The 20,101-nt window shown below is 40.8% G+C and overlaps 1 protein-coding gene across 2 annotated transcripts in view; it reads right to left on the bottom strand.

The window, feature by feature from the left end:
- The window catches only part of SH3D19 (SH3 domain containing 19), a 71,603-nt gene extending 62,392 nt beyond the window's left edge, over positions 1 to 9,211 (bottom strand). Inside the window, exon 1 of one of the 2 annotated variants that reach the window (XM_081960242.1) lies at positions 8,740 to 9,211. In XM_081960242.1, coding sequence (XP_081816368.1) covers positions 8,740 to 8,830 — 91 coding nt within the window. In that variant the 5' untranslated portion in view covers positions 8,831 to 9,211. The remainder of the gene's footprint in view (positions 1 to 8,739) is intronic. The other variant, XM_081960244.1, reaches the window with a different exon arrangement.
- Between the last annotated feature and the right edge of the window lie 10,890 nt (positions 9,212 to 20,101).

Below are 20,101 nucleotides of genomic sequence, written 5' to 3'. Positions count from 1 at the left end.
GGCCACGTTGTATTCAGCCTCTCCGTGCTGCAATGCCCAGACACGTGATTCAAAATGGCTGCCGGCTTCTTTGGGCGGTCCCTGGTCAAAGCGCGCCTAAAAATGGCCGCCGACCTCGCCCTTCGCTTCCTCTGGCTGCGGGCGGCCGTTTGCACGCTCGCCGCCCCCAGCGGCACCAAAGCAAGACACTGGAGCTCCTACTCACCGGGAGACCTCCAAATCCAAGAAAAAACGGCCCCGCGCCGTCGCCGCGGGCTGTAACCGGCCCCGGACTGTGCGAAATTCAAAATGAAGCCGATCTGTCGCTTTCGCGCTGAAAAGCCCCGGCGCGCTGCGACTTTCACTAAAAAGCATGTGTGTATAGCCGTAGGGTCGCCCGGCACGCCCGAGACACCAGGCATCAGACCGGAGCGACCTTCTAAGCGGGGGGAGGAAGCCAGCGCCCCCCCCTGCAGAATCTCTGAGCCTTCTAAGGGCAGCCAACAACAGCCCTGCAAGGCAGACCCACTACAAAAAATACATTTTCTAAAGGTAACCAAATTAAAAATTCTAAATTTAATCAAGATCAATTAACATACACTGACTAACTAGAAACCTACTAGGAACCAAACCTGAGTCTTGGACCTTGACTGAGAGGAAACTGGGAACCAACGGGAGAAGGCGAAGGTTAAGAAGTTTTCTCTCAGTCAAATGGACCAATCAGGCTGTGTTAACCCTGCTGTGACCCCTCCCTCCACTCTACTGGAAAACAGGGCAAAACTCACTTAACAAACATGTCACTTACCAATAGAAATTATGGTTGTAAGTCGAAGACTACCTGTATTAGAAACATGTTGTTAAGCAACAGTGTCTAGAAATTGATCTCATGCTAAGTCCTGAGTCTCCAACTTTTCTGGCCAAGGAGCTAATCTGAAAAGTTTAGTATGGATGCTTATAGCACCTATTGTGAAGGATGCTTGCTCTTCACAAAATGACTGCCATAGTCTGAACAAAAAAACAAAAAAAGTTGGAGGGGATAGGACAGGGGTGTCCAAACTTGGCAACTTTAAGACTTGTGGACTTCAACTCCCAGAATTCCCCAGCCAGCAGAGCTGGCTGGGGAATTCTGGGAGTTGAAGTCCACAAGTCTTAAAGTTGCCAAGTTTGGACACCCCTGGGATAGGATGTTCCAAGGATAGGGAAAGTGAACCACACCATGAACCATAAGCATCATATTTAAGGACCCCAGTACTAAGCCATAATAGATTTTGTTTTACTCAGTTACAGCATATTGAATACAGGTGGTCCTCAACTTACAAACATTCATTTAGTCATGGTTCCAAGTTACAAAAGCACTGAGAAAAGTGACCAGTCCTTGCATTTAACAACGATCACAGCCCTAGTCAATATGATCAAAATTCAGATGCTTGGCAACCAGCATGTATATGGTTGCAGCATCCTGGGATCCTCTGATCACCATTTGCAACCCTCCTAGCTAACTTCCGACTGCAAAGTCAATTGGAGAAACTGGATTCATTTAATGACTGTGATTCTCTTAACAACTGCAGTGATTTACTTAACAGCCGTGGCAAAAAAGGTTGTAAAATCAAGCATGATTCTCTTTATAACCGCCTTGCTTAGCAATGGATGTCCTGCTCCCAATTGTAAGTTGAAGACTATCTGGAATTATATTTGACTGTGTCTTATTCAACAAACCATACTCATTCTATGACACAAAGTATAAATCTAGTCACAGTTTTACACTTAAGCCTACATACGGTACAGTGTTGTGTTCCGGTTGCAACGAGGCCCAGCGTCCTCCACATGTATGCACGCAGCACGCACATGCCTCTTACCTTCCAGCGACGCCTCCGCAACGCTCCAGCTGTTCAGCGCAGCATCGCATAGGCGCTGTACCTGCCATGCGCATGCGTGGAAGCGCTGAAGGCTTTAAAGGACAGGTAAGGAGCACGGGTGGGTGGGCAGGCCCTCCGGAGCACCGTACTGGAACGGTATCCGGTGGTACAGGCATGCTCCGGTACGCCCGTATTGGGGCGTACCGCCTGCAACCCACCGATACAGTATATCTTCCTTGTTTTTGTAGAAAAACAACAAGCCACATTCTGCTTTAGCTAGGGGTGGATTCTGGCCAGCATTACTGCCAGTTCACTCATGCGTGTGTTTTGTGTGTGCATGCACAGTTCAATACCGTAGAAATTGTTCTGCACATGCGCAGAACTAAAAAAAATTGGCGGTGACGGCAACCGGGGAACCGGTTTGGAGGCATGTTCAGCCTGGGTCACTGCTGGTTCTGCAACCCAGGCTGGCGTGGCACTACCGGTTCGGCCAAACCAGGCTGAACTGGGCCAAACTGGGCAGAACCAGTAGGAACTCACCTCTGGCTTTAGCACAAATATAAACTCAACTACTCTGTCATTAGATCACATATTCAATGTATAGTATAAACAGGTTAATAGCAGCTCCCAATCTAACATTATGTACATAGGAGAATATAAAGAAAAAATGGTTTTGCTGTAAATAAGCAATTATTTATAATTTTTCTTCTTTACATTCTTTTTGCTATTTTCTTTCTTACTATTTTTCTTTATTTTTTTAAAACTTTTCATAGAAGGTATTATTACTGATGGCTGATATTGTAGTTACTAATTTCTGGCTTCACTCTTCTTTAAGATCTCCTTTAATATTTCTGATGTTAGCATGTTTTGTATCATTTTGTAAGTGCCTTAATTTGATTTGCATCCCACCCACAGTGACCATAACTTTCCTAAATGCAGTCACTGGTCACCAAAAATTAGCTCACAAAAATAGAAGAAACTAAATAACTTATTTAATCTATTATCTTTGAGTTCAATTATAACCCAATAAACCTTTAGACAACACTGGTATTCGTAGTACCAACAATTTGTCTAGGTAAAATATATTATTTATGCATAATTCAAACACAAGATTTATTTATTTTCCTTATAGTTTCCAAACACATATACTCTCTTCTTATGTAAATAATTGTTTCTAGTCATCTAGTCATCTTCTTTCAGTACTTTTTTAATCTAATGTCAGACTTGGTCTTCCACATGATTTATTATCAGAAGATATGGTCAATTTACTGGCAGATTTGCATGTAACCTTAAATATAGTATAGTCACTTTTCAGTCACTTATAAATTTCATAAATAAATCCTGATTCATCAAATTAAAAATAGTTTGAATTGCCACAAAGGCAAGCAAAGGAACACATCATCTAATTGTAATTTAGCACTATGTAAACTAAGTCATTCAAACACATATCTGATACACATTCAATGTGATTTGAAGCACTTACATTCTTGTTTATTTATTTTATTAATCAAATATATAGCTGCCCATCTAACTGAAAATAACTTATACCATTAAGGGTGAGAGCACAAATCCCACACTGTAATAAGCCTTAATATAGTCTCTAGATTTTATCCACTGAATTAAGCTAATAATGTTTATGGCTAAGGGTGTTGTATGACTACATCCAATCTATGACAAATTTTATAAGCCACAATTACTTAATATGTTGCATCAATCCACTCAGAGCCTATAAACTGGGCACTCCCAAATCGTTTAGCTAGGAATAAACTACATTGTCCATACTCATTTCTCTCAACTTTTCTTGTCTGAATGCTGGGAGAAACTGTTGGAGTGACTGGGTTTCATCTATGTACGAAGGGTAAAATATGCATGGGTTTTGCATTCTAAAAATGTGGCAAGAAAAACAACATAGATGAAGAGATGTGAATGAAAGAAAAAAAAACCTGTTCAACTAAGTGGACTCGGAGAATACATTTTTTTCGCCTGTATGCATTTTTCTGAAACGAGTAGTCATGTAATCCCACCATAAGAGTCACTTTTCTTGATGATTATATTATATCTCTAAATTCCAAATGTGCTTATTAGCCAAAGGTTTAGAATTTCCCGACTATTTTATCTGTCTACTCTAAACTATTTTAAATTAAATTGAAATTTATAATGAAACAGATATTATTCGGTGTACATTAGGGTGTTATATTAAGATCTTAATTGTAATAACAGTTTTATTAACCTGTGTTAAGTTCTTAACAGCCTGTGTTAAGTTCATGACTATCACCTTATTCGTGCAAGGTTACAGAAAGCGACATAAGGAATTTACAGTATTTATACAATATTTTTGCTAAACTTTTGCTAAATGTTTTATGCATTTATTTGCTTTTATCCTTGGAGTGGCTTTCTGACATAAATATCTAGATAAATATGAATGTCCAAGTTCATCGGGAAAAGCATCATATACTTAAAACAACAACTTGAATTTCTAGCTTCAATTTGTCTACTTCAATTTCATTCATTTGACTATTCCAGAGAAAGGAACTGCTTTTTACTCTTTACCTTTGGATTTTTTTAAAAAAATATTTTTTCATTCTGTATTAAGAGTTATATTTTTTACAGATCATGTTTTTACAGTTAGTGAAAAACTGCAACTTCTTTGTAGCTCCATGTGTCCTTTGGTACAAATACCAACAGACAAGTACTTTTCTGTAAAATTAAAACAGCATTGTGCTTAGTGGTGCTGGTTCATTTCCAAGGACAAGCAGCGATAGATAATAGTCAAAGAGCCTCTGTTACCATCCCTAATTTATTCCAACAGTACGTGAGCGAGAACCAGCTGACTTGAGCAGATTCTTCCTACTGACTTCTTTTGCCTAAAGAAAAGTCATAGGGATAATCTTTTGCTTTGGATTTATTCAACGCATACATGCTCACGGACTACGGGGGAATATGGTCAATTGTAAATTCAAAGTAGTGACATGGGAAAATAAGGAACAATGAATGTAAATGTCTACTAAAATGTAAAACTGTCTACCCAGCTCTCTTGTCACATATCAAAACACATGTTTCTGACATTAAAAAAAAAAGCATGTGTGTTGTAGCAAGACAATGAAGATAGTTGCACAAAAACAATGAAGATAGCTGCTTGTTACACAAATTCATACAAGTAGTTTGATCCTATAATTTGATATACTAAATTTTGTAGCCCATGTAATAAGGGTTACATGGTAAAATAGTACAAGTATAGCATGAACTAAACCCCATCATTAAAACACCTTAGGTGTAAGATGGCTTATGCTGTACCTCTACACTCCACGTATTGTGATTTCATGGGTTTCCAAACTGGGCAAGCATATTCCATTAAGTGGGACCGGGACGGCGGGGGCACTGCGGCAAAAAAACTTGCTTCTAGGCTTGTTTCCACTCTTTAAATTTCCTGGAAGGTGCCATGGCTCCTGGGCTAATTGAACATGACAAGTAGATTCCCTTTGAAAGAGACGGCCTTGGGTTTCTTGGACATAAATAATATACAGTGATGCTTAAAATTTTGTCAACCCTTTTGAATGTTCAATGTTTCATTTTCCTCAATAAATAAATAAATCTAATATTTTATTCATTTGTTTAATTGGGTTCTCTTTACCTAGTTTTTTTTTTACTTGTATATAGTCTATACCAGGGGTGATCAAACTTGGCAACTTTAAGACTTGTGGACTTCAACTCTTAGAATTCCCCAGCCAGCTCTGCTGGCTGGGGAATTCTGGGAGTTGAAGTCCATAAGTCTTAAAGTTGCCAAGTTTGGACACCCCTGGTATAGACTATGATTTACATCATACTTATGCAAGGATATTGAAAATTCAAAAAGAGTCACAAACTTTGAAGCAGTCACTTAGGGCTTTATAAGATAATGATCAACATCTTTATCCGAAATATACTGCTAGCTAATGGAGCATCCAATTTAGGTAATACACTGTTCCATAGCACATGGACCAGTGCATGAAGCTTTCAAGTTGTCTTCAGGGATGGTCTTGGATGAAGTGGGTCGCCCTGGTTTAACTGGCAAATAAAGAATACGTGTGTTATGATTACTAAAATATCCACCTCTACTTGGGACCACAACTGCTACACCAGTGGCAGCAGAGAAAGACCATTCCCTCGTAACTCCATCTGTGACGCTAACAGTAACTGTGATTCTAAAAGTAACTGTAATGACATCAAGTCACTGACCTATTTCTTAATGGGACCTTCTCCCTCATAAATAAAATAAGGTGTCAGAAAGCCCAAAGGCTTCTAGATTAACATCAAGACTAGCTGGGATTCATCTTGCTCACGCTATCCAGATCCTTACAATCAACATCAACTGCATCACCTGTCCAACTCATAGTCGTAATCTACAATTACATGTCATCCATATATTGATACTGCCTCATCTGAACTAACAAACTGATGCATTCCAGAGGTACCATTTATGTAATATGGGGAAAGTACAGACTACACAAATGGAATATGATATACTCTGCCCTGGCTAATATTATTTTGAATTACCCACTCTGGATGAAGTGCAACACTGTAATCCAATGTATTTAATTCGTAACCCTCTTAGATAGTTTAGAACAGGGGTGTAAACTCGCGGCCTGTGGGCTGGATACGTCATGCGAAGGGGAAAAAAGTCACAATAAGTCACGTGATGTCGCCATGATGACACAAGCTTGACACCCCTGGTTTAGAAGGATACCATGGTTGTGCATGAAAACAATAAGTATGACTTCAATTCCATATCCAGAACTGGCACTGATTAACAGCAAATTGAGACCCAACAGCAAGATTACCAGAGAAGATGATCTTAAATGGAGAAATGAGCGCCACAAACTGCCAATAGCCTTTTTCTCTATCCAATCTCCTCTTCTATTTTTCTATTTTATCAAAAGTAAATATTACTCCAGTTAATATATGACTACTTAAATACAACCAGGTCCCAAATATAGACAAAGTCCATCCTACAATAACATAATGCCACCTAGTATCTTATTTGATTCCTGATATTCTCCAGATACATTCTGGCAGTTCCAGCTGCCATTGTTAATTGAATTCCATGTGATTGCAGCATCCCCCCGATTATGTTATCACTGTTGTGACCTCCTGCCAGCTTCCCCAATGTCTTTGCTTGTTAGTCAGCAATGGAGGTTACAAATGGTGATCATGAGACTGTGTGGCACTGCAAAAGCCAAAACTATGAGGACCCTAAATAAGTACCCCTCATTCAGCACCTCTGTAACATTAATAGTTGCCAAATGAATGGATTATAACTGACATCTTCCTGTACTGCATACCTATCTGCAAGGATGGTGTAATATGTATAAAACAAAATGAAGTGCCTCAAATGCAATTGTATATATGACGATTAAGTTGCATGCAATAACTTTACGGAATGCTTGTGAAACTCCACAGGTTCTATACAACTGAAATGCATGAAAAATGGCCAGTAGATAATGTGAGGCTAAGGGATTAGTAAACTTTCAACCAAAGGGTGAGGAGGGAAAATAGCACTTTAACACTGAACATTTTAGTGCTTTGCAAACATAATGACGTGGTTGGTTGATAATTCAGGAAGTTTGCAAAGTAAGCAGTCCAACTCAAGTTTAAAGTATGCCAAGTCTCAGAGGAGATGGTCATTCAGTGTTCCCTCCCTTTTTATAAAGACTTGATAAGTATCGTGTACCTCAGGAATTTAAAAAAGCTTCCTGAAACTAAGCTAAAGCATTGATTTATTGTGTTCATTATTAACCATTTTATATGAACTGGCAATGCTTTCAGCAATTCAAATTGAGTATTTCCCAATCCTCCCAGATCACCGAGGAATTAAATCATGACACTTGTTGCACAAAATTTCACGTCACTCCCCTTTTTAGAAGAAAAAAGCTTTTATAAAATGTTCCATCACTAGTGTGTATTGTGTGTGTGTGTATAATCACTTCATTATCATGTTAAATATTAAACATTGAACCTTACTTCCTTTTACCCAACCATAAGTTGTGTGAAGGGGCTCTTATAATTCATTGTGAGATAAGAAAGGGTGTAAGGCAGCTGTTTGCTTTTTTCACTAACCCATAATCTGGGTTTATACGTCATACTAAGCCATGGTTTCTTTAGCCAAGATTTATAGAAATCACTATAAAGTTAAGTTTCCAACCAACTCTGAGCAGGTCCAAAATTTAAACCCCAACAATACCAAAGATACATGACAACTCCCAGCTGTTACCACAGCATTACAATGATGCAATGGTAACTTTTCAATCCATCCAGAAACCCATCCTTTTCTTATTTAAACAGGAACTGGTAAAATTGCTTTATCAAGGAAAAAAAAATCTAAAGACCTCCACATTTCCTTTAAAGATAGATAGATAGGTAGGTAGGTAGGTAGAGAGGGGGGAGGGGTAGATAGATAGATGATAGATAGATAGATAGATAGATAGATAGATAGATAGATAGATAGATAGATGATAGATAGATGATAGATGGATGGATGGATGGATGGATGGATGGATAGAGAGAGAGGGGGAGGGAGGGAGGGAGGGAGGGAGAGATGTAGGTAGGTAAAGAGAGCCAAAGATGTAGGTAGGTAGGTAGGTAGGTAGGTAGGTAGGTAGGTAGGTAAGTAGGTAGGTAGATATCTTGTGGAGTCAAGTTAGATTCATTAAGCCCCCAAGAAGCTCTCTTCGATTTGCAGGGCTTTCTTACACACATACACACACCAACGCCGAGTGGATACACAGAGCGCGCTCTCCTTGTGGGTTGTAGTCTTGGTCCCCAATGCAGCGGCACTCGGTTTCCCCGGGCACTCGCCCCCGCCTTCGGCTAAGTTCCCTCTTCGCCCGCCCAACGCCGCCGGCATGGCCCTCTCACCTCCTCGGCTTACCTGTCGCCGGGTTCAAAAGCGCCCTGCGGTGCCTTCTGGCCACCTCTTTCCGCTCCTCCTCGTCGTCTTCTAGTCGCCAGGCTTCAGCCATCGGCGCCGGGGACAAAGGCGGCCTTCAGGCAGCGGCGTCCACCATTGCGTCCAGGCGGGCTCTCGGCTCCCCTTTGTCCGCACCTGCACCTGACGCTTCCCGCCGGAGAGGGCGGGGAGTCCCGGTTTCGACGCTGCCCTCCCCCCCCCGCTTTTGCTTTCTCCTCCCTCCCTTCCGTCTCGCCAAGCTACAAGTCCAGGCCTTTTAAGGGTTCCGGGCCGAACCAGCTCCGGGACCGTCCGTCCAGGAAAACGAGGGGCGACTCCTTCCACTACGGTGGAAGGGATAAAGATAAAGGGAGAAGTGGGCGAAGGTGGCGGTTCCCTTGCCCGTTCACAACATTCCGGTATCAACAGGAAGCCGGACTCTCGCCTGATAGTAAAACAAAAGGAGAACGGAGAGGGGGGGGGGGGGTAACTGGAACAGCAAAGAGCAATCGCGGCTGAGGAATGCGAGGGGATGAAGCGACCTCCGACTGCCGTGGGAAGCCAAAGGGCGGGTGCCAACGGACGCTTGTCTCAAGAAAATGGGGTGGGCGCAGCGAGTGAGAGGTGCTTTCTTGTAAGCCCGAGAGACCCATTCCTTGGACTCCAGCGCTTGCTATTTCTTTCGCTCTGCCAGGAGCAGTTCCCTCACACTTTCGAGCTTTTGCAACGACGCAGATTTCGTGGAGAAGCCAGTGTGCCTCTCTGCGTTTTGCACTGCACCATTTATTATTATTGTTGTTGTTGTTGTTATTTACTTTATTCATTAAACATGAAACTCAGCCAACTGAACATTCAAAAATGCATTACAAATACCAGTGACTGGTGCTAATGGTTGATACGGTTTGCTGCCAGCGTCCTAGGTATCAACCAAGTACCTTCTTAAAATATAAGATGTTCTGAGTAGCGCAGTTTTTTGCAGTTCCGCTGGTGTTATAGCAGGAAGCTGCAATTTGTTGATGTATCTTGTAAAATTCTTGGACATGGTGCCAAGTGCCCCGATGACAATGGGTATCACCCATTACGTGCTTCATCCATAGTTTCGATGGCCAGGTCGTGATATTTCATTATTTTTTCTAGTTCTTTTTCTTCGACTCTGGCATCTCCTGGAACAACGATATCAATAAACTGTACACTTTGGCCCTCTACGGTATTATTATTATTATTATTATTATTATTATTATTATTATTATTATTATTATTATTATTATTATTATTATTATTATTATTATTATTATTAATCTTCTGGTTCAGGCCTGCTGTGTTATATATATGTGTGTGTGTGTGTGTTGTACTGATAAATAAATAAAGGGAGACTAGTATAGATCTATTTCGATCTAATTAGCTCTCATCAGCTAGCCATACCCTTACTGGGATTAGCTCGAAATAGATCTATACTACTACAAATATAAAAAGGCAACATTAAAAATAAAACTATGGTTTTCTGCCTGCATGGTCTTCTGTGATGAGCCGAAGGACAGAAAGAGGGAGTAGTGACCTTCCTCCCATATTTAAGCATACCAGGGGTTGTAACACACATACATACATACATACATACATACATACATACATACATACATACATCATTACACCCATCTGAACTAGCATGTTACCTAGTTTTGGGTAATGAAATGTCTTCAAGAAAACAAACAAGCTCAGACATCACCGAGGACTCCTCATGGAGGTGGTGGGCAATGGCAAAAGAGAGTGGAAGAACCCAACTGAAAAAAGATACTTGAATGCAAGGGTCAAGTCAGTGGTGGGATTCAAATAATTTAACAACCGGTTCTTTACCCTAGTGATTTCTTCCAACAACCAGTTCACCAAACTGCTCAGAAAGTTAACAACCGGTTCTCCCGAAGTGGTACGAACTGGCAGAATCCCAGAATCCCAATATACTTGAAAAAAGTTCTGGAAGAATATTAGGATTCCTGCTTCTAAGAGATTCTTATGTTAAACATTTGAAAATCTATTAAGATGCCAAGTAGAAAAATATTGGGGCTTGCTTCCTGAACACAACTATCTAGCATTCATACAAAAGCAAACATCTTGCTAGTTTGAGGAAAGCATCACAATAAAGTGAGCTTAGTAACATCACGCATTGTATTAATCTCTGAATAACTATAGAATAGAAATAGAAATAGAAAAAGAATAGGATAGGATAGAATAGAATAGAATAGAACAGAATTCTTTATTGTCCAAGTGTGACTGGAATTTGTTTTTGGGTTCAGTGTACATAAAAACACAAGATACATTCGCCCAGAATCATAAGGCACCACACTTAATGATAGTCATAGGGTGCAAATAAGCAATCAGGAAACAATATCAATATTAATCATAAGGATACAAGCGACAAAGTTACAGTTCTGCAGTCATAAGTGGAGATACTGTAGGAACAGTGAGAAGCCTAATAGTAATAGTAATGCAGCCTTAGTGAATAGTTTGACATTGGTGAGGGAATTATTTGTTTAGCAGAGTGATGACATTTGGGAAAAAACTTCTTGTGTCTAGTTGTCTTGGTATGCAGTGCTCCATAGCATCGTTTTGAGGGTAGGAGTTGAAACAATTTATGTCCAGGATGTGAAGAGTCAGTAAATAGGCCCTCTTTTTGACTCGTGCAGTATAATACAGGTCCTCAATGGAAGGCAAGTTGGTAGTAATTGTTTTTTCTGCAGTTCTAATTATCCTCTGAAGTCTATGTCTGTCTTGTTGGGTTGCAGAACCAAACCAGACAGTTATAGAGGTGCAGATGACAGACTCAATAATTCCTCTGAAGAATAAGGAATCAGATGCAACTGATGTGTTGTATGAATTCAACCAGTGGTGGGTTGCCATTTTTTTTGCTACTGGTTTGGGTGTGCTCCCACGCATGTTGCGGTCCAGGCAGGTGGGCAGAGTTTCCCGCCGCCGCTACTATTGGTTTGCTATTGGTCCGGGCCGAACTGGCAGCAACCCACCTCTGAATTCAACCAAATCAATTTGACTGCCCTGTGGCTAAGTAAATTATGCCTTATGTAGAGTGAACCCAGCCAAGAGTAATATATACTTTGTTTAACAAAACATAGTTTAAAAATATTGGCTTAATGCAGTGTGTAGACACTGGCACGAGAGAAGGCAATATGTGATTTCTACCTTTGCAATTTTGGTAGCAAATATTGACTGACTTTATAGCCTGCCTTTTATCGGAAGCTCAAGATAGTGAATATAGCACTCCTCCCTCCAGTTGCTTACAACAGCTATTTTAGATTCGGCTGAGAGAGAACATAACTGATCCAAAGCCATGGCTGAATGTGGACTCTGCAGTCCTAGTCCAATATGTTATCCAATGTACTATACTGTCTTTCTTAAACTGTATAAAGAGGCAATAGATTTACTCATCTGCACTAAATAACATTTAAAGCTAATTAGAAAAAAACACAGGAAATGCATCACATTAGTGTCATTATAATACACTGTTTTATATAAGAGTTGTCAAGCCCAAGACACTACGATAGGTAAAGCAAAAAATGTGGACAAGTTTTGGCTACATTCCCAAAATAATACTAAGAAGCCTAAACTTAAGCCTAATAGATAAAAATATTCAAAGAATCTGGAATTACAGAAAAGTCACATTTTTAGAAACCAGATTCAAAGGGAAAAAAACTGACTTAATGCAGTTTTGTGCAGAGAACTGCATATGACAAGCCCAAACACATCCATATAATACAAAAGAATACTTTGGGGCATAATCCTATATACAGATTTGCTTTAGGGAAACAGGATTTACCAGAAGGTCTCCATACCAGCTAATCACCTAATTTCTTTCTGCCATGACTAAACAAGTTCACATACTATTGCAATGGTATGCAGAAGAATAACTAAAAAGAGTAAAGGTATTGGTGGAATATGTCAACACAGAGAAGAAATACACAATGACCTGTTTTAAATAATACACCAAATCATGTCACGCTTAGAGTAAAATAATTATCTTCCAGTGATTGTAACAGGAAGAGGATTTTAAAATAGTTACCTATCTGATTTCTATCCAGTCACTGTTTTTAGTATGCCAAAGCAATTTGAAGGCTATCAATCTTCTTTTCTGATAACCTTGCAACACTGAAAATAAGAAACATACAGGATAACTGCTCCATCCCAATATGTCAGGTACTAGAGTAGCAACAAGTATTCCACTCTGAACTCCATGCATAAGGTTAAAAAAAAAGGAGCCGTTGCAGATTTTACTCTGGTAATCATTGCTGATTGTACAGTGTGGTGCTCATCTCCATTTCAAGGCCATTGAGCCAGCATTGCCCAAAAACATTTCCATGGTCATGTGGCCAGCATAATGTCACGAGAGCTGTTACCTTTCTACCAAAGTGGTACCTATTTATCTATTCACATTTGCATGCTTTCAAACGACTATGTCCCAAGGTACTTTTTTTCAGGAGGCAACTGGACTTTGTTTTTTCTTTTGAAGATGTTTCGTTTATCATCCCAAAAACTGAAGAAGAATGTCTTCAAAAGTAAAAACAAAAAGGTCCAGTTGTCTCCTGCAAAAAAGTACCTTTGGGACAACCTGAGAATAACTGAGAATCTCTACAGACTTTCAAACTACTAGGTTAGCAGGAACTGGGGTGAGGACAGGAGCTAACGCTGTTGTGTGTGACACTCAGGTCTCAAGCTTGGGCTACTGACTTTTCAGCCGACAAGCCCAGCATCTTAACCACCGAGCCACTGGACTGCCTTACTCCAAGCATATGGGAAATCAAATTATTTTATCCTGCCCATCTGTATTCTTACTTGTGTTGTATGCATTTGTCATGTCACAGAAAACAGAAGCCATTCATATATAAAACCCCTTTCTTCTTAAAAGATGGTATAGGGCAGTGGAAGATCTGGAACCAGGAAATCAAGTGAAACAAATGTTCCTATAAATAAACAGCGACATACACCCAGATCCAGTGTTTCAAAGAAACGATTAGTATTGCAACTCACTTCTTCAATGCAGCCAGTGTCGTGGAATCACAGAAGTCTAGTTTTATCTGGCATACGGTCTTTCGGTAGAAATCATGTATGTTAATAATTTTGTTCCAAGGAGAGTTCAGTTCAGTTAAATTGATGTGGGGTTAGTAGTAAAACACAGTTCACACAAACAGCTCCAGGCAGATGTATAAGGTTGGGTTCTTATAAAAGAGCAAATATTGGTAATTTGGTTCACGCATTATACTAAATCCGGGGAGGCATCCTGAAGCCTCAAAGCTGCCTGTTGCCTATAAATCCTGTGAAAAGTCTATGCTTATCCCTAGCTTCTCACTGAGTCTTCATGTACAGTACTCATGCAGACACCCCAACAAAACCGATTATACTTGCTTTGCTGAAAGAAACTCAGGCTATGTATTAGTTTAGAACAAGGGTGTCAAACTCAAGGCCCAGGGGCTGGATCAGGCCCATGAAGTACTTAGATCTGGCTCGTGGGGCAGTGGTGGGATTAAAATTTTTTTTACTGTCAGTTCTGTGGGCATGGCTTGGTGGCCGTGGCAAGGGAAGGATTCTGTAAAATGTCCATTCCCTCCCACCTCCAGGACAAGGATACTGCAAAATCACCATTCCCTCCCAATCAGCTGGGACTAGGGAAGCAGAGAATAGATGGGGGTGGGACCAGGCAGTGGTGGTATTTACCAGTTCTACTCAACATTTCTGCTAACGGTTCTTCAGAACTGCTCAGAACCTGCTGAATACCACTTATGCTGTGGGGCCACCCTGGAAACAGCGAAGGACTGGCCCATGGTGCCTCTGCCAGCGAAACCGGAGGTCGTAAGGGCCACATGTGGCCCTTGTGAGCCCCGTTTTCGCTGGCAGAGGGTTGCAGGAGGCTGTTGCAGCCAAAAATGGAGCTTGGGAGCCCGTTTTCACTGACAGCCCACTCGGGCCACCACAGGAGCCCCGGACACAAATGATGTTGAGCTGCCACACCCCCATCCCCCCCCCCAGATCATACACAACCCTTATGCGGTCGATCAAGTTTCATTTAGAACCTGTTTTAGAACCTGATAAGAAATCATTCTCAAAGGAGGGAAGAGTGTTAGATATGAAGTGGTAGAAAGGGAGGAATTTCCCAGAAGAAATGTGAGAGGAAAAGCTTGGAAAGCTTTGGTTTGCCTAAAATGGCCAACATGAATGTAGTAAGCTTGAGTGGCTTTCAAAGGCAGACTCTTAGTTTCATTCCATAGAAAAAAAGGAATGTCAGTGTTTGCACAGCTGAACACATTAATTTGTCAGCAGTTCAAAGTTGACAAAACATTCTAGGGTGCAATTTAAGGAAGAAAATGAATGATGTGAGACTTGATCTATTCATGGCAGAGGAGCTCGAGCAGGGATGATGGAAGGAAGATCAGAAGTTTTAATAGTCAAAGGATCATCAGGTAGATCAAGACTAGTTGCCAATTTATTTGACTGAGGAAAAAAAAAGAGGAAAAATATCTGTAAGCCTTTAACGCTAGAATAAGGAGGAACATACAGGACTAAAATTAAAATAGAATGTACATATGTTAAGCCCAGGGGTGAAATGTTGCCGGTTTGGACCAGTTCTCCCAAACTGGTAGCAAAACCATTGTATGGTTTGCCTGAACCAGTAGTAAAAAAAAGGTTCTGACAATCAGCTGTGACAACATTGTGCGATTGTCAGAACCTTTTTTTTAAAACTTTGGCAGGGTTGATTCACCAGCTCTTTAGCTCCTCCTTGGGGTCTTCCCCAGTTTGTCTGGGGGAGTGGCTTCCTTCCTGTTTGCAGGGGTTGGTGGGAAGGATTCCCCATTCAGCCTCAAGAGAAAAGAAGTGTGCCCTTGCTCCTGGCATTTTTCCATTTGGTGGAAGCTTCCAAAGTGAGCAAGTGCACACTTTTTTTCTCTCGAGGCTGAATGGGGAATCCTTCCTGCACACCCCTGCAAACAGGAAGGGAGCCACCACCACCCCAGACAAGCCAGACCCCCATTTGGTTTTTATATTGAAGGTGACATTGAATCTCCAGTGATTGGCAGAAAGTTCTTCAGCTGGCTTTGATTCCTACCATATGGTCCTCCCCCTCCCCAAAGCACAAAAGTTTCCTTCTGAAGCTGTGCATCCCAGCTCCCCTCCTCCTTTGCCCCAAAAGACAGCTGTCACTCAAGCCCCTGTCCTGCCCTGCTTCCTCGCACCCAGGTTGGGCAGTGCCAACCCGGCAGGCTGCCTGCCTGATCCCCCTCCCACTGCCTTTTCTCATGCCAAGCAAAGTGGGTTGGAGAGGAGTGGAGGTGCAGATGAGCTGCAGGGATGGCAGGTGGGGGCGGGTGCCTCTTCCCTCCTGGGTCACGTTGGAGCTCTGGCTCAAGAGGCTCTCCCCCGCCAAGGAGAGTGGCCTGAAGACATGTGGGGGGGAGGCGGCAGTTGCTGGAGCTCTGAGCCCTTGCAGGACTCCGAGGCAGCTGCAGGGGGACCCTCTCTCATCCTCCACCCCCAGACTCTGCAAGGGAGGCAGGCAGGCAGATGAGGCAGGTGGGTGCTGTGGAGGGGGCGGTGGAGAAGCCAGTCTTGGGGGGAGCGGATTGGCCACCGCCAGTCTCCAGAGAGGGGTTCTCTCCCTCCAAGGTTAGAGGTGTCAGGCTGGGGGAGAAATGGCTCCTGGTTCCACATAGGGAGCAGGAGAGGCAAGGAGCAGCAGCGGCGGCAGTGCAAAGTTGCCACTCTTGGAAGGGGTGGGGAGGGTATCAGCCTGGCAACCAAATATAGGTTAGTGTGTTCTATTGTGTTCCCCGTAGGTACATATGGCTGTTAAAGTTGGACTTAAAATAATCAAGAGAAGAAGAAAATCAATTCATTTGAGCTGTGACGCTGAAGAAGACTCCTGCGTATACTTTGGATAGCAAGTGGTTAAAAAGCTAGTAGTGGAGTGCATAACACCAGATATGGCGCTAGAAGGTAAAATCACAAAACTGCATCTCACTTACTCTGGTCACTGTCATGTGGGGTAATTCACTGGAGAAAGCAGTTGTATTTGGAAGAGTTAGTGGTAAAAGGAAAGCAGGCCATCAAAGAACATAGTGGCTGGACACTATCAAAGCTGACACCAGACATACAAAAATTCAAAGAAACAGTGCAAGATCAAAGGATGTGGTGAGATCGACTAAATCAGTGGTTCTCAACCTTCCCAATGCCACGACCCTTTAATATAGTTCCTCATTTTGTGGTGACCCCCAATCATAAAATTGGTGTCTCGGTTCCTAAGACCATCGAAAATATGTATTTTCCGATGGTCTTAGGCGACCCCTGTGAAAGGGTCATTCGACCCCCAAAGGGGTCCCGACCCATGGGTTGAGAAACACTGGACTAAATGGATAATATCATCATCATTAATATTGCTAGTTTAAAAGATATACCAATGACCTATCATGGGTATCACATCCACTTTTAGATTTTAAAGTGTTTTTAATTATTTAAAGTGATTTTTGTTGACAAATCAGGAGGATCAGGACCAAGAACTACCATTTTAGAAAGCTAAGCACCATAGACATACACTACATTATACCTACCATGCATATCACATATAATTTTCCTTCTTTGTATCATCATACTGATCAGGAGTGGATTACTGCTGGCGTTACTGCCGGTTCGGCGTGCAAAAGGTTTGCATGTGCAGAACTGAAAATCAAGATGGCGCCACCGTAGAAGAACTGGTTCGGGGGTGTGGCAGGTCTGGATCGCTACCAGTTTCAGCGACCCAGTGTGACAAGGTACTACCTATTCGGCCTAACCGGTCTGAACTGGTAGGAACCCACCTCTGATACTGATCTTGACCATGTTTGCTGTTAAACAGAAGCTAATCTTTTCTGCATCTGCTTTCCACGGATGGAAACCAGTGAATTTTACTGTAGTTGCTGGAATGGAAAACTAGCCTGTAAACTAAACATTAGCAACCCGGAGTGGAGAAATGAGGAAAAACTAGAAATTGGGGGGGGGGGGGGCACTAGTAAATAATCAATTTTCTTCCTTTCTCCCAGTGGTTCATTATAAATGGCTTATTGAGATAATCCAAGCCTGAAGTTTGCAAGTAAATCCTTTTCTACTTTCCATGGGGAAAAAAGGCATCAATACTTACCACAAGCTTTCTGCTAATTACTTTTAAAACATTTAAAGTGTTGCAAAAATCATTTCTTAAGATTGCTGAACAGCATTTTTTTAAACGTATCTTTTAAATATGTTTTGTTAAACACCTCTTGATTTTATTACTTGTGATAACTGTAATACCCGGTGATCTTGGCTCATAAATTATGAATATCATGGAATGGAGGAGCTAAACACCATCTGCTAATGTATTACATGATCTCCTAGCTATACTAAGGGTAGTTTGACATGAGGGGAGGGGGAGAGAAGGTTTTTCACAGACAGAGGAAGTCTAATACACATGTTTGTGTATTAGAATTAGGCAGCCTCTGCTACTGAGACATAAAAACTAGGAATGATTCAAGACTATCAGTAAGGAATTTGTATGTGTGTCCATTTCACAAATTTGGGTGGCTTATAATAAAAAAAACATTAAAAAGAGTCAAACATTAATAACTATTCTATGATTAAAATATTAATGTTATTTTAAAAAACTAGAAGAGAGCATCTTTGTTGTTATGTTCAATGTAGTCATCTTAACTTCTCCATATCCCTGTGATCCCCAAACTGTTGACACTGCCATGTTTTGAGGAACTTCTAGAAGGATAGCAAGGACGAGGCCACAGAATATTCCACAGGGTGGGTTCAATGGCAGGGGTGGGGAATGAAAGAAGCAACATAATCTTCTACCAGACTTGATGGGACCGGCAGTTTTAATCGGGAAGAGGAAATCTTGGTAAGATGCAGTGTGGAATGTTCTACTTGGTGAATATTCAAGAAAAAAGTGGATCCAATATGTTTCAAGCTTTAGTAATCATGAAAAGTAGGCAAATTTTAATCAGAGGCCTCAATTATCTTTTTGGGGAATTTAGTAACCACAGAATTTTAGAACAGACATTCCCTTTCTTTACTGAGATATTGCTGTCTTGGAGATAGATAATCTTTGAATGGTGCAACAATTAGGTGATGAAAAATTGTCCTGGAAATTGAAGCTAGGAATGGACAGGATTCAAAATGGAAAGGATCCTAAATCTATCTATATCTATCTATCTATCTGTCTATCTATCTATCTATCTATCTATCTATCTATCTATCTATCTATCTATCTATCTATGTTACCGATAAAAGAGAATATATGTAACTCAGGGTTGAGCTGTGGAATCCTTGGTGTTCTCTGAGCTTAGTTATCTAGTCAGCTAATAAAACATCTGCAAGAAAACAACTAACTATTTATATGTAGTAGCTGAATTGCACTTTCTTAGCTATTTGACTGGAAAGGTCAATCTTTGAAAGAAATGTAAGTCATTCTATCTTTGCCAGGAGGAAAGTTTGTTATGGTAAAATGGTTTTATAAGCTGTATTTTATTTCATGACAATATAATTTTAAAAGGTTTCAATTTTTCAAAATTTGCAATCAACTATATGCAATTGCAAAGCTGTAGTAAGATTGATATAGAAAACCTGCAATTAATCTGAACTAGTAATATCCCATTTTAGCAAATCAATGATCTGGGGTTTTATATATTATGAATATTGCAGGTTCTTAAGATTATTATTGAATTTGTTTCAGAAAATATGTAGCAAAGGTTTGATTTTACTTTGGTATGTTGGAATTGTATTATGTTTGGCCTTGTTCTATGCTGATACCATTTTAGTTCATTATTCATAAAATTATAAATAGGTTGATAGAAAAAGAAAAAGGAGTATAAAAGGATTACTGAATTATATTCCTCAAAATTAGAATCTGTCCAAGTATGAAGAACTTTGGAAATATCACCTGTGGGCAGCGTTAAGGTTTTATTCTTGTGGAGTCTAGTAAACTTGATTTACAATTCTGGATGAAAACTGAGCACAATTTAAAGAGATAAAATGATTTTTAGCACCATAAAGCTTCTGTGCAAGGTCTTTTCTTATACAATATAAAGCCTAATCTGTTCCTCCTCCTGCTCTTCCTCCTCCTCCTTTTCTCCCCTTTCTATGGCATAGAATTTGTCCAAGCCCTATAGAAAGAAGAATGTTTTAGCAAAAAACCTGTAGTTCTAACTAACACCAGAGAGTGGCAGAATGATAACAGTAAAAACAATTTATCCAGCTCTTACAAACCTCCATCCCTTTCTGTAATCTACTCTGAATTCTACAATGCTTTGAATACTCAAAAATAAATAGAGGATAT

The sequence above is a fragment of the Natrix helvetica genome (assembly GCF_964273705.1).
Source record: "Natrix helvetica genome assembly, chromosome: 7".
NCBI lineage: Eukaryota > Metazoa > Chordata > Lepidosauria > Squamata > Natricidae > Natrix > Natrix helvetica.
The sequence above is the reverse complement of the archived record's forward strand: the minus strand, read 5'-3'. Positions and strand labels throughout refer to the sequence as shown.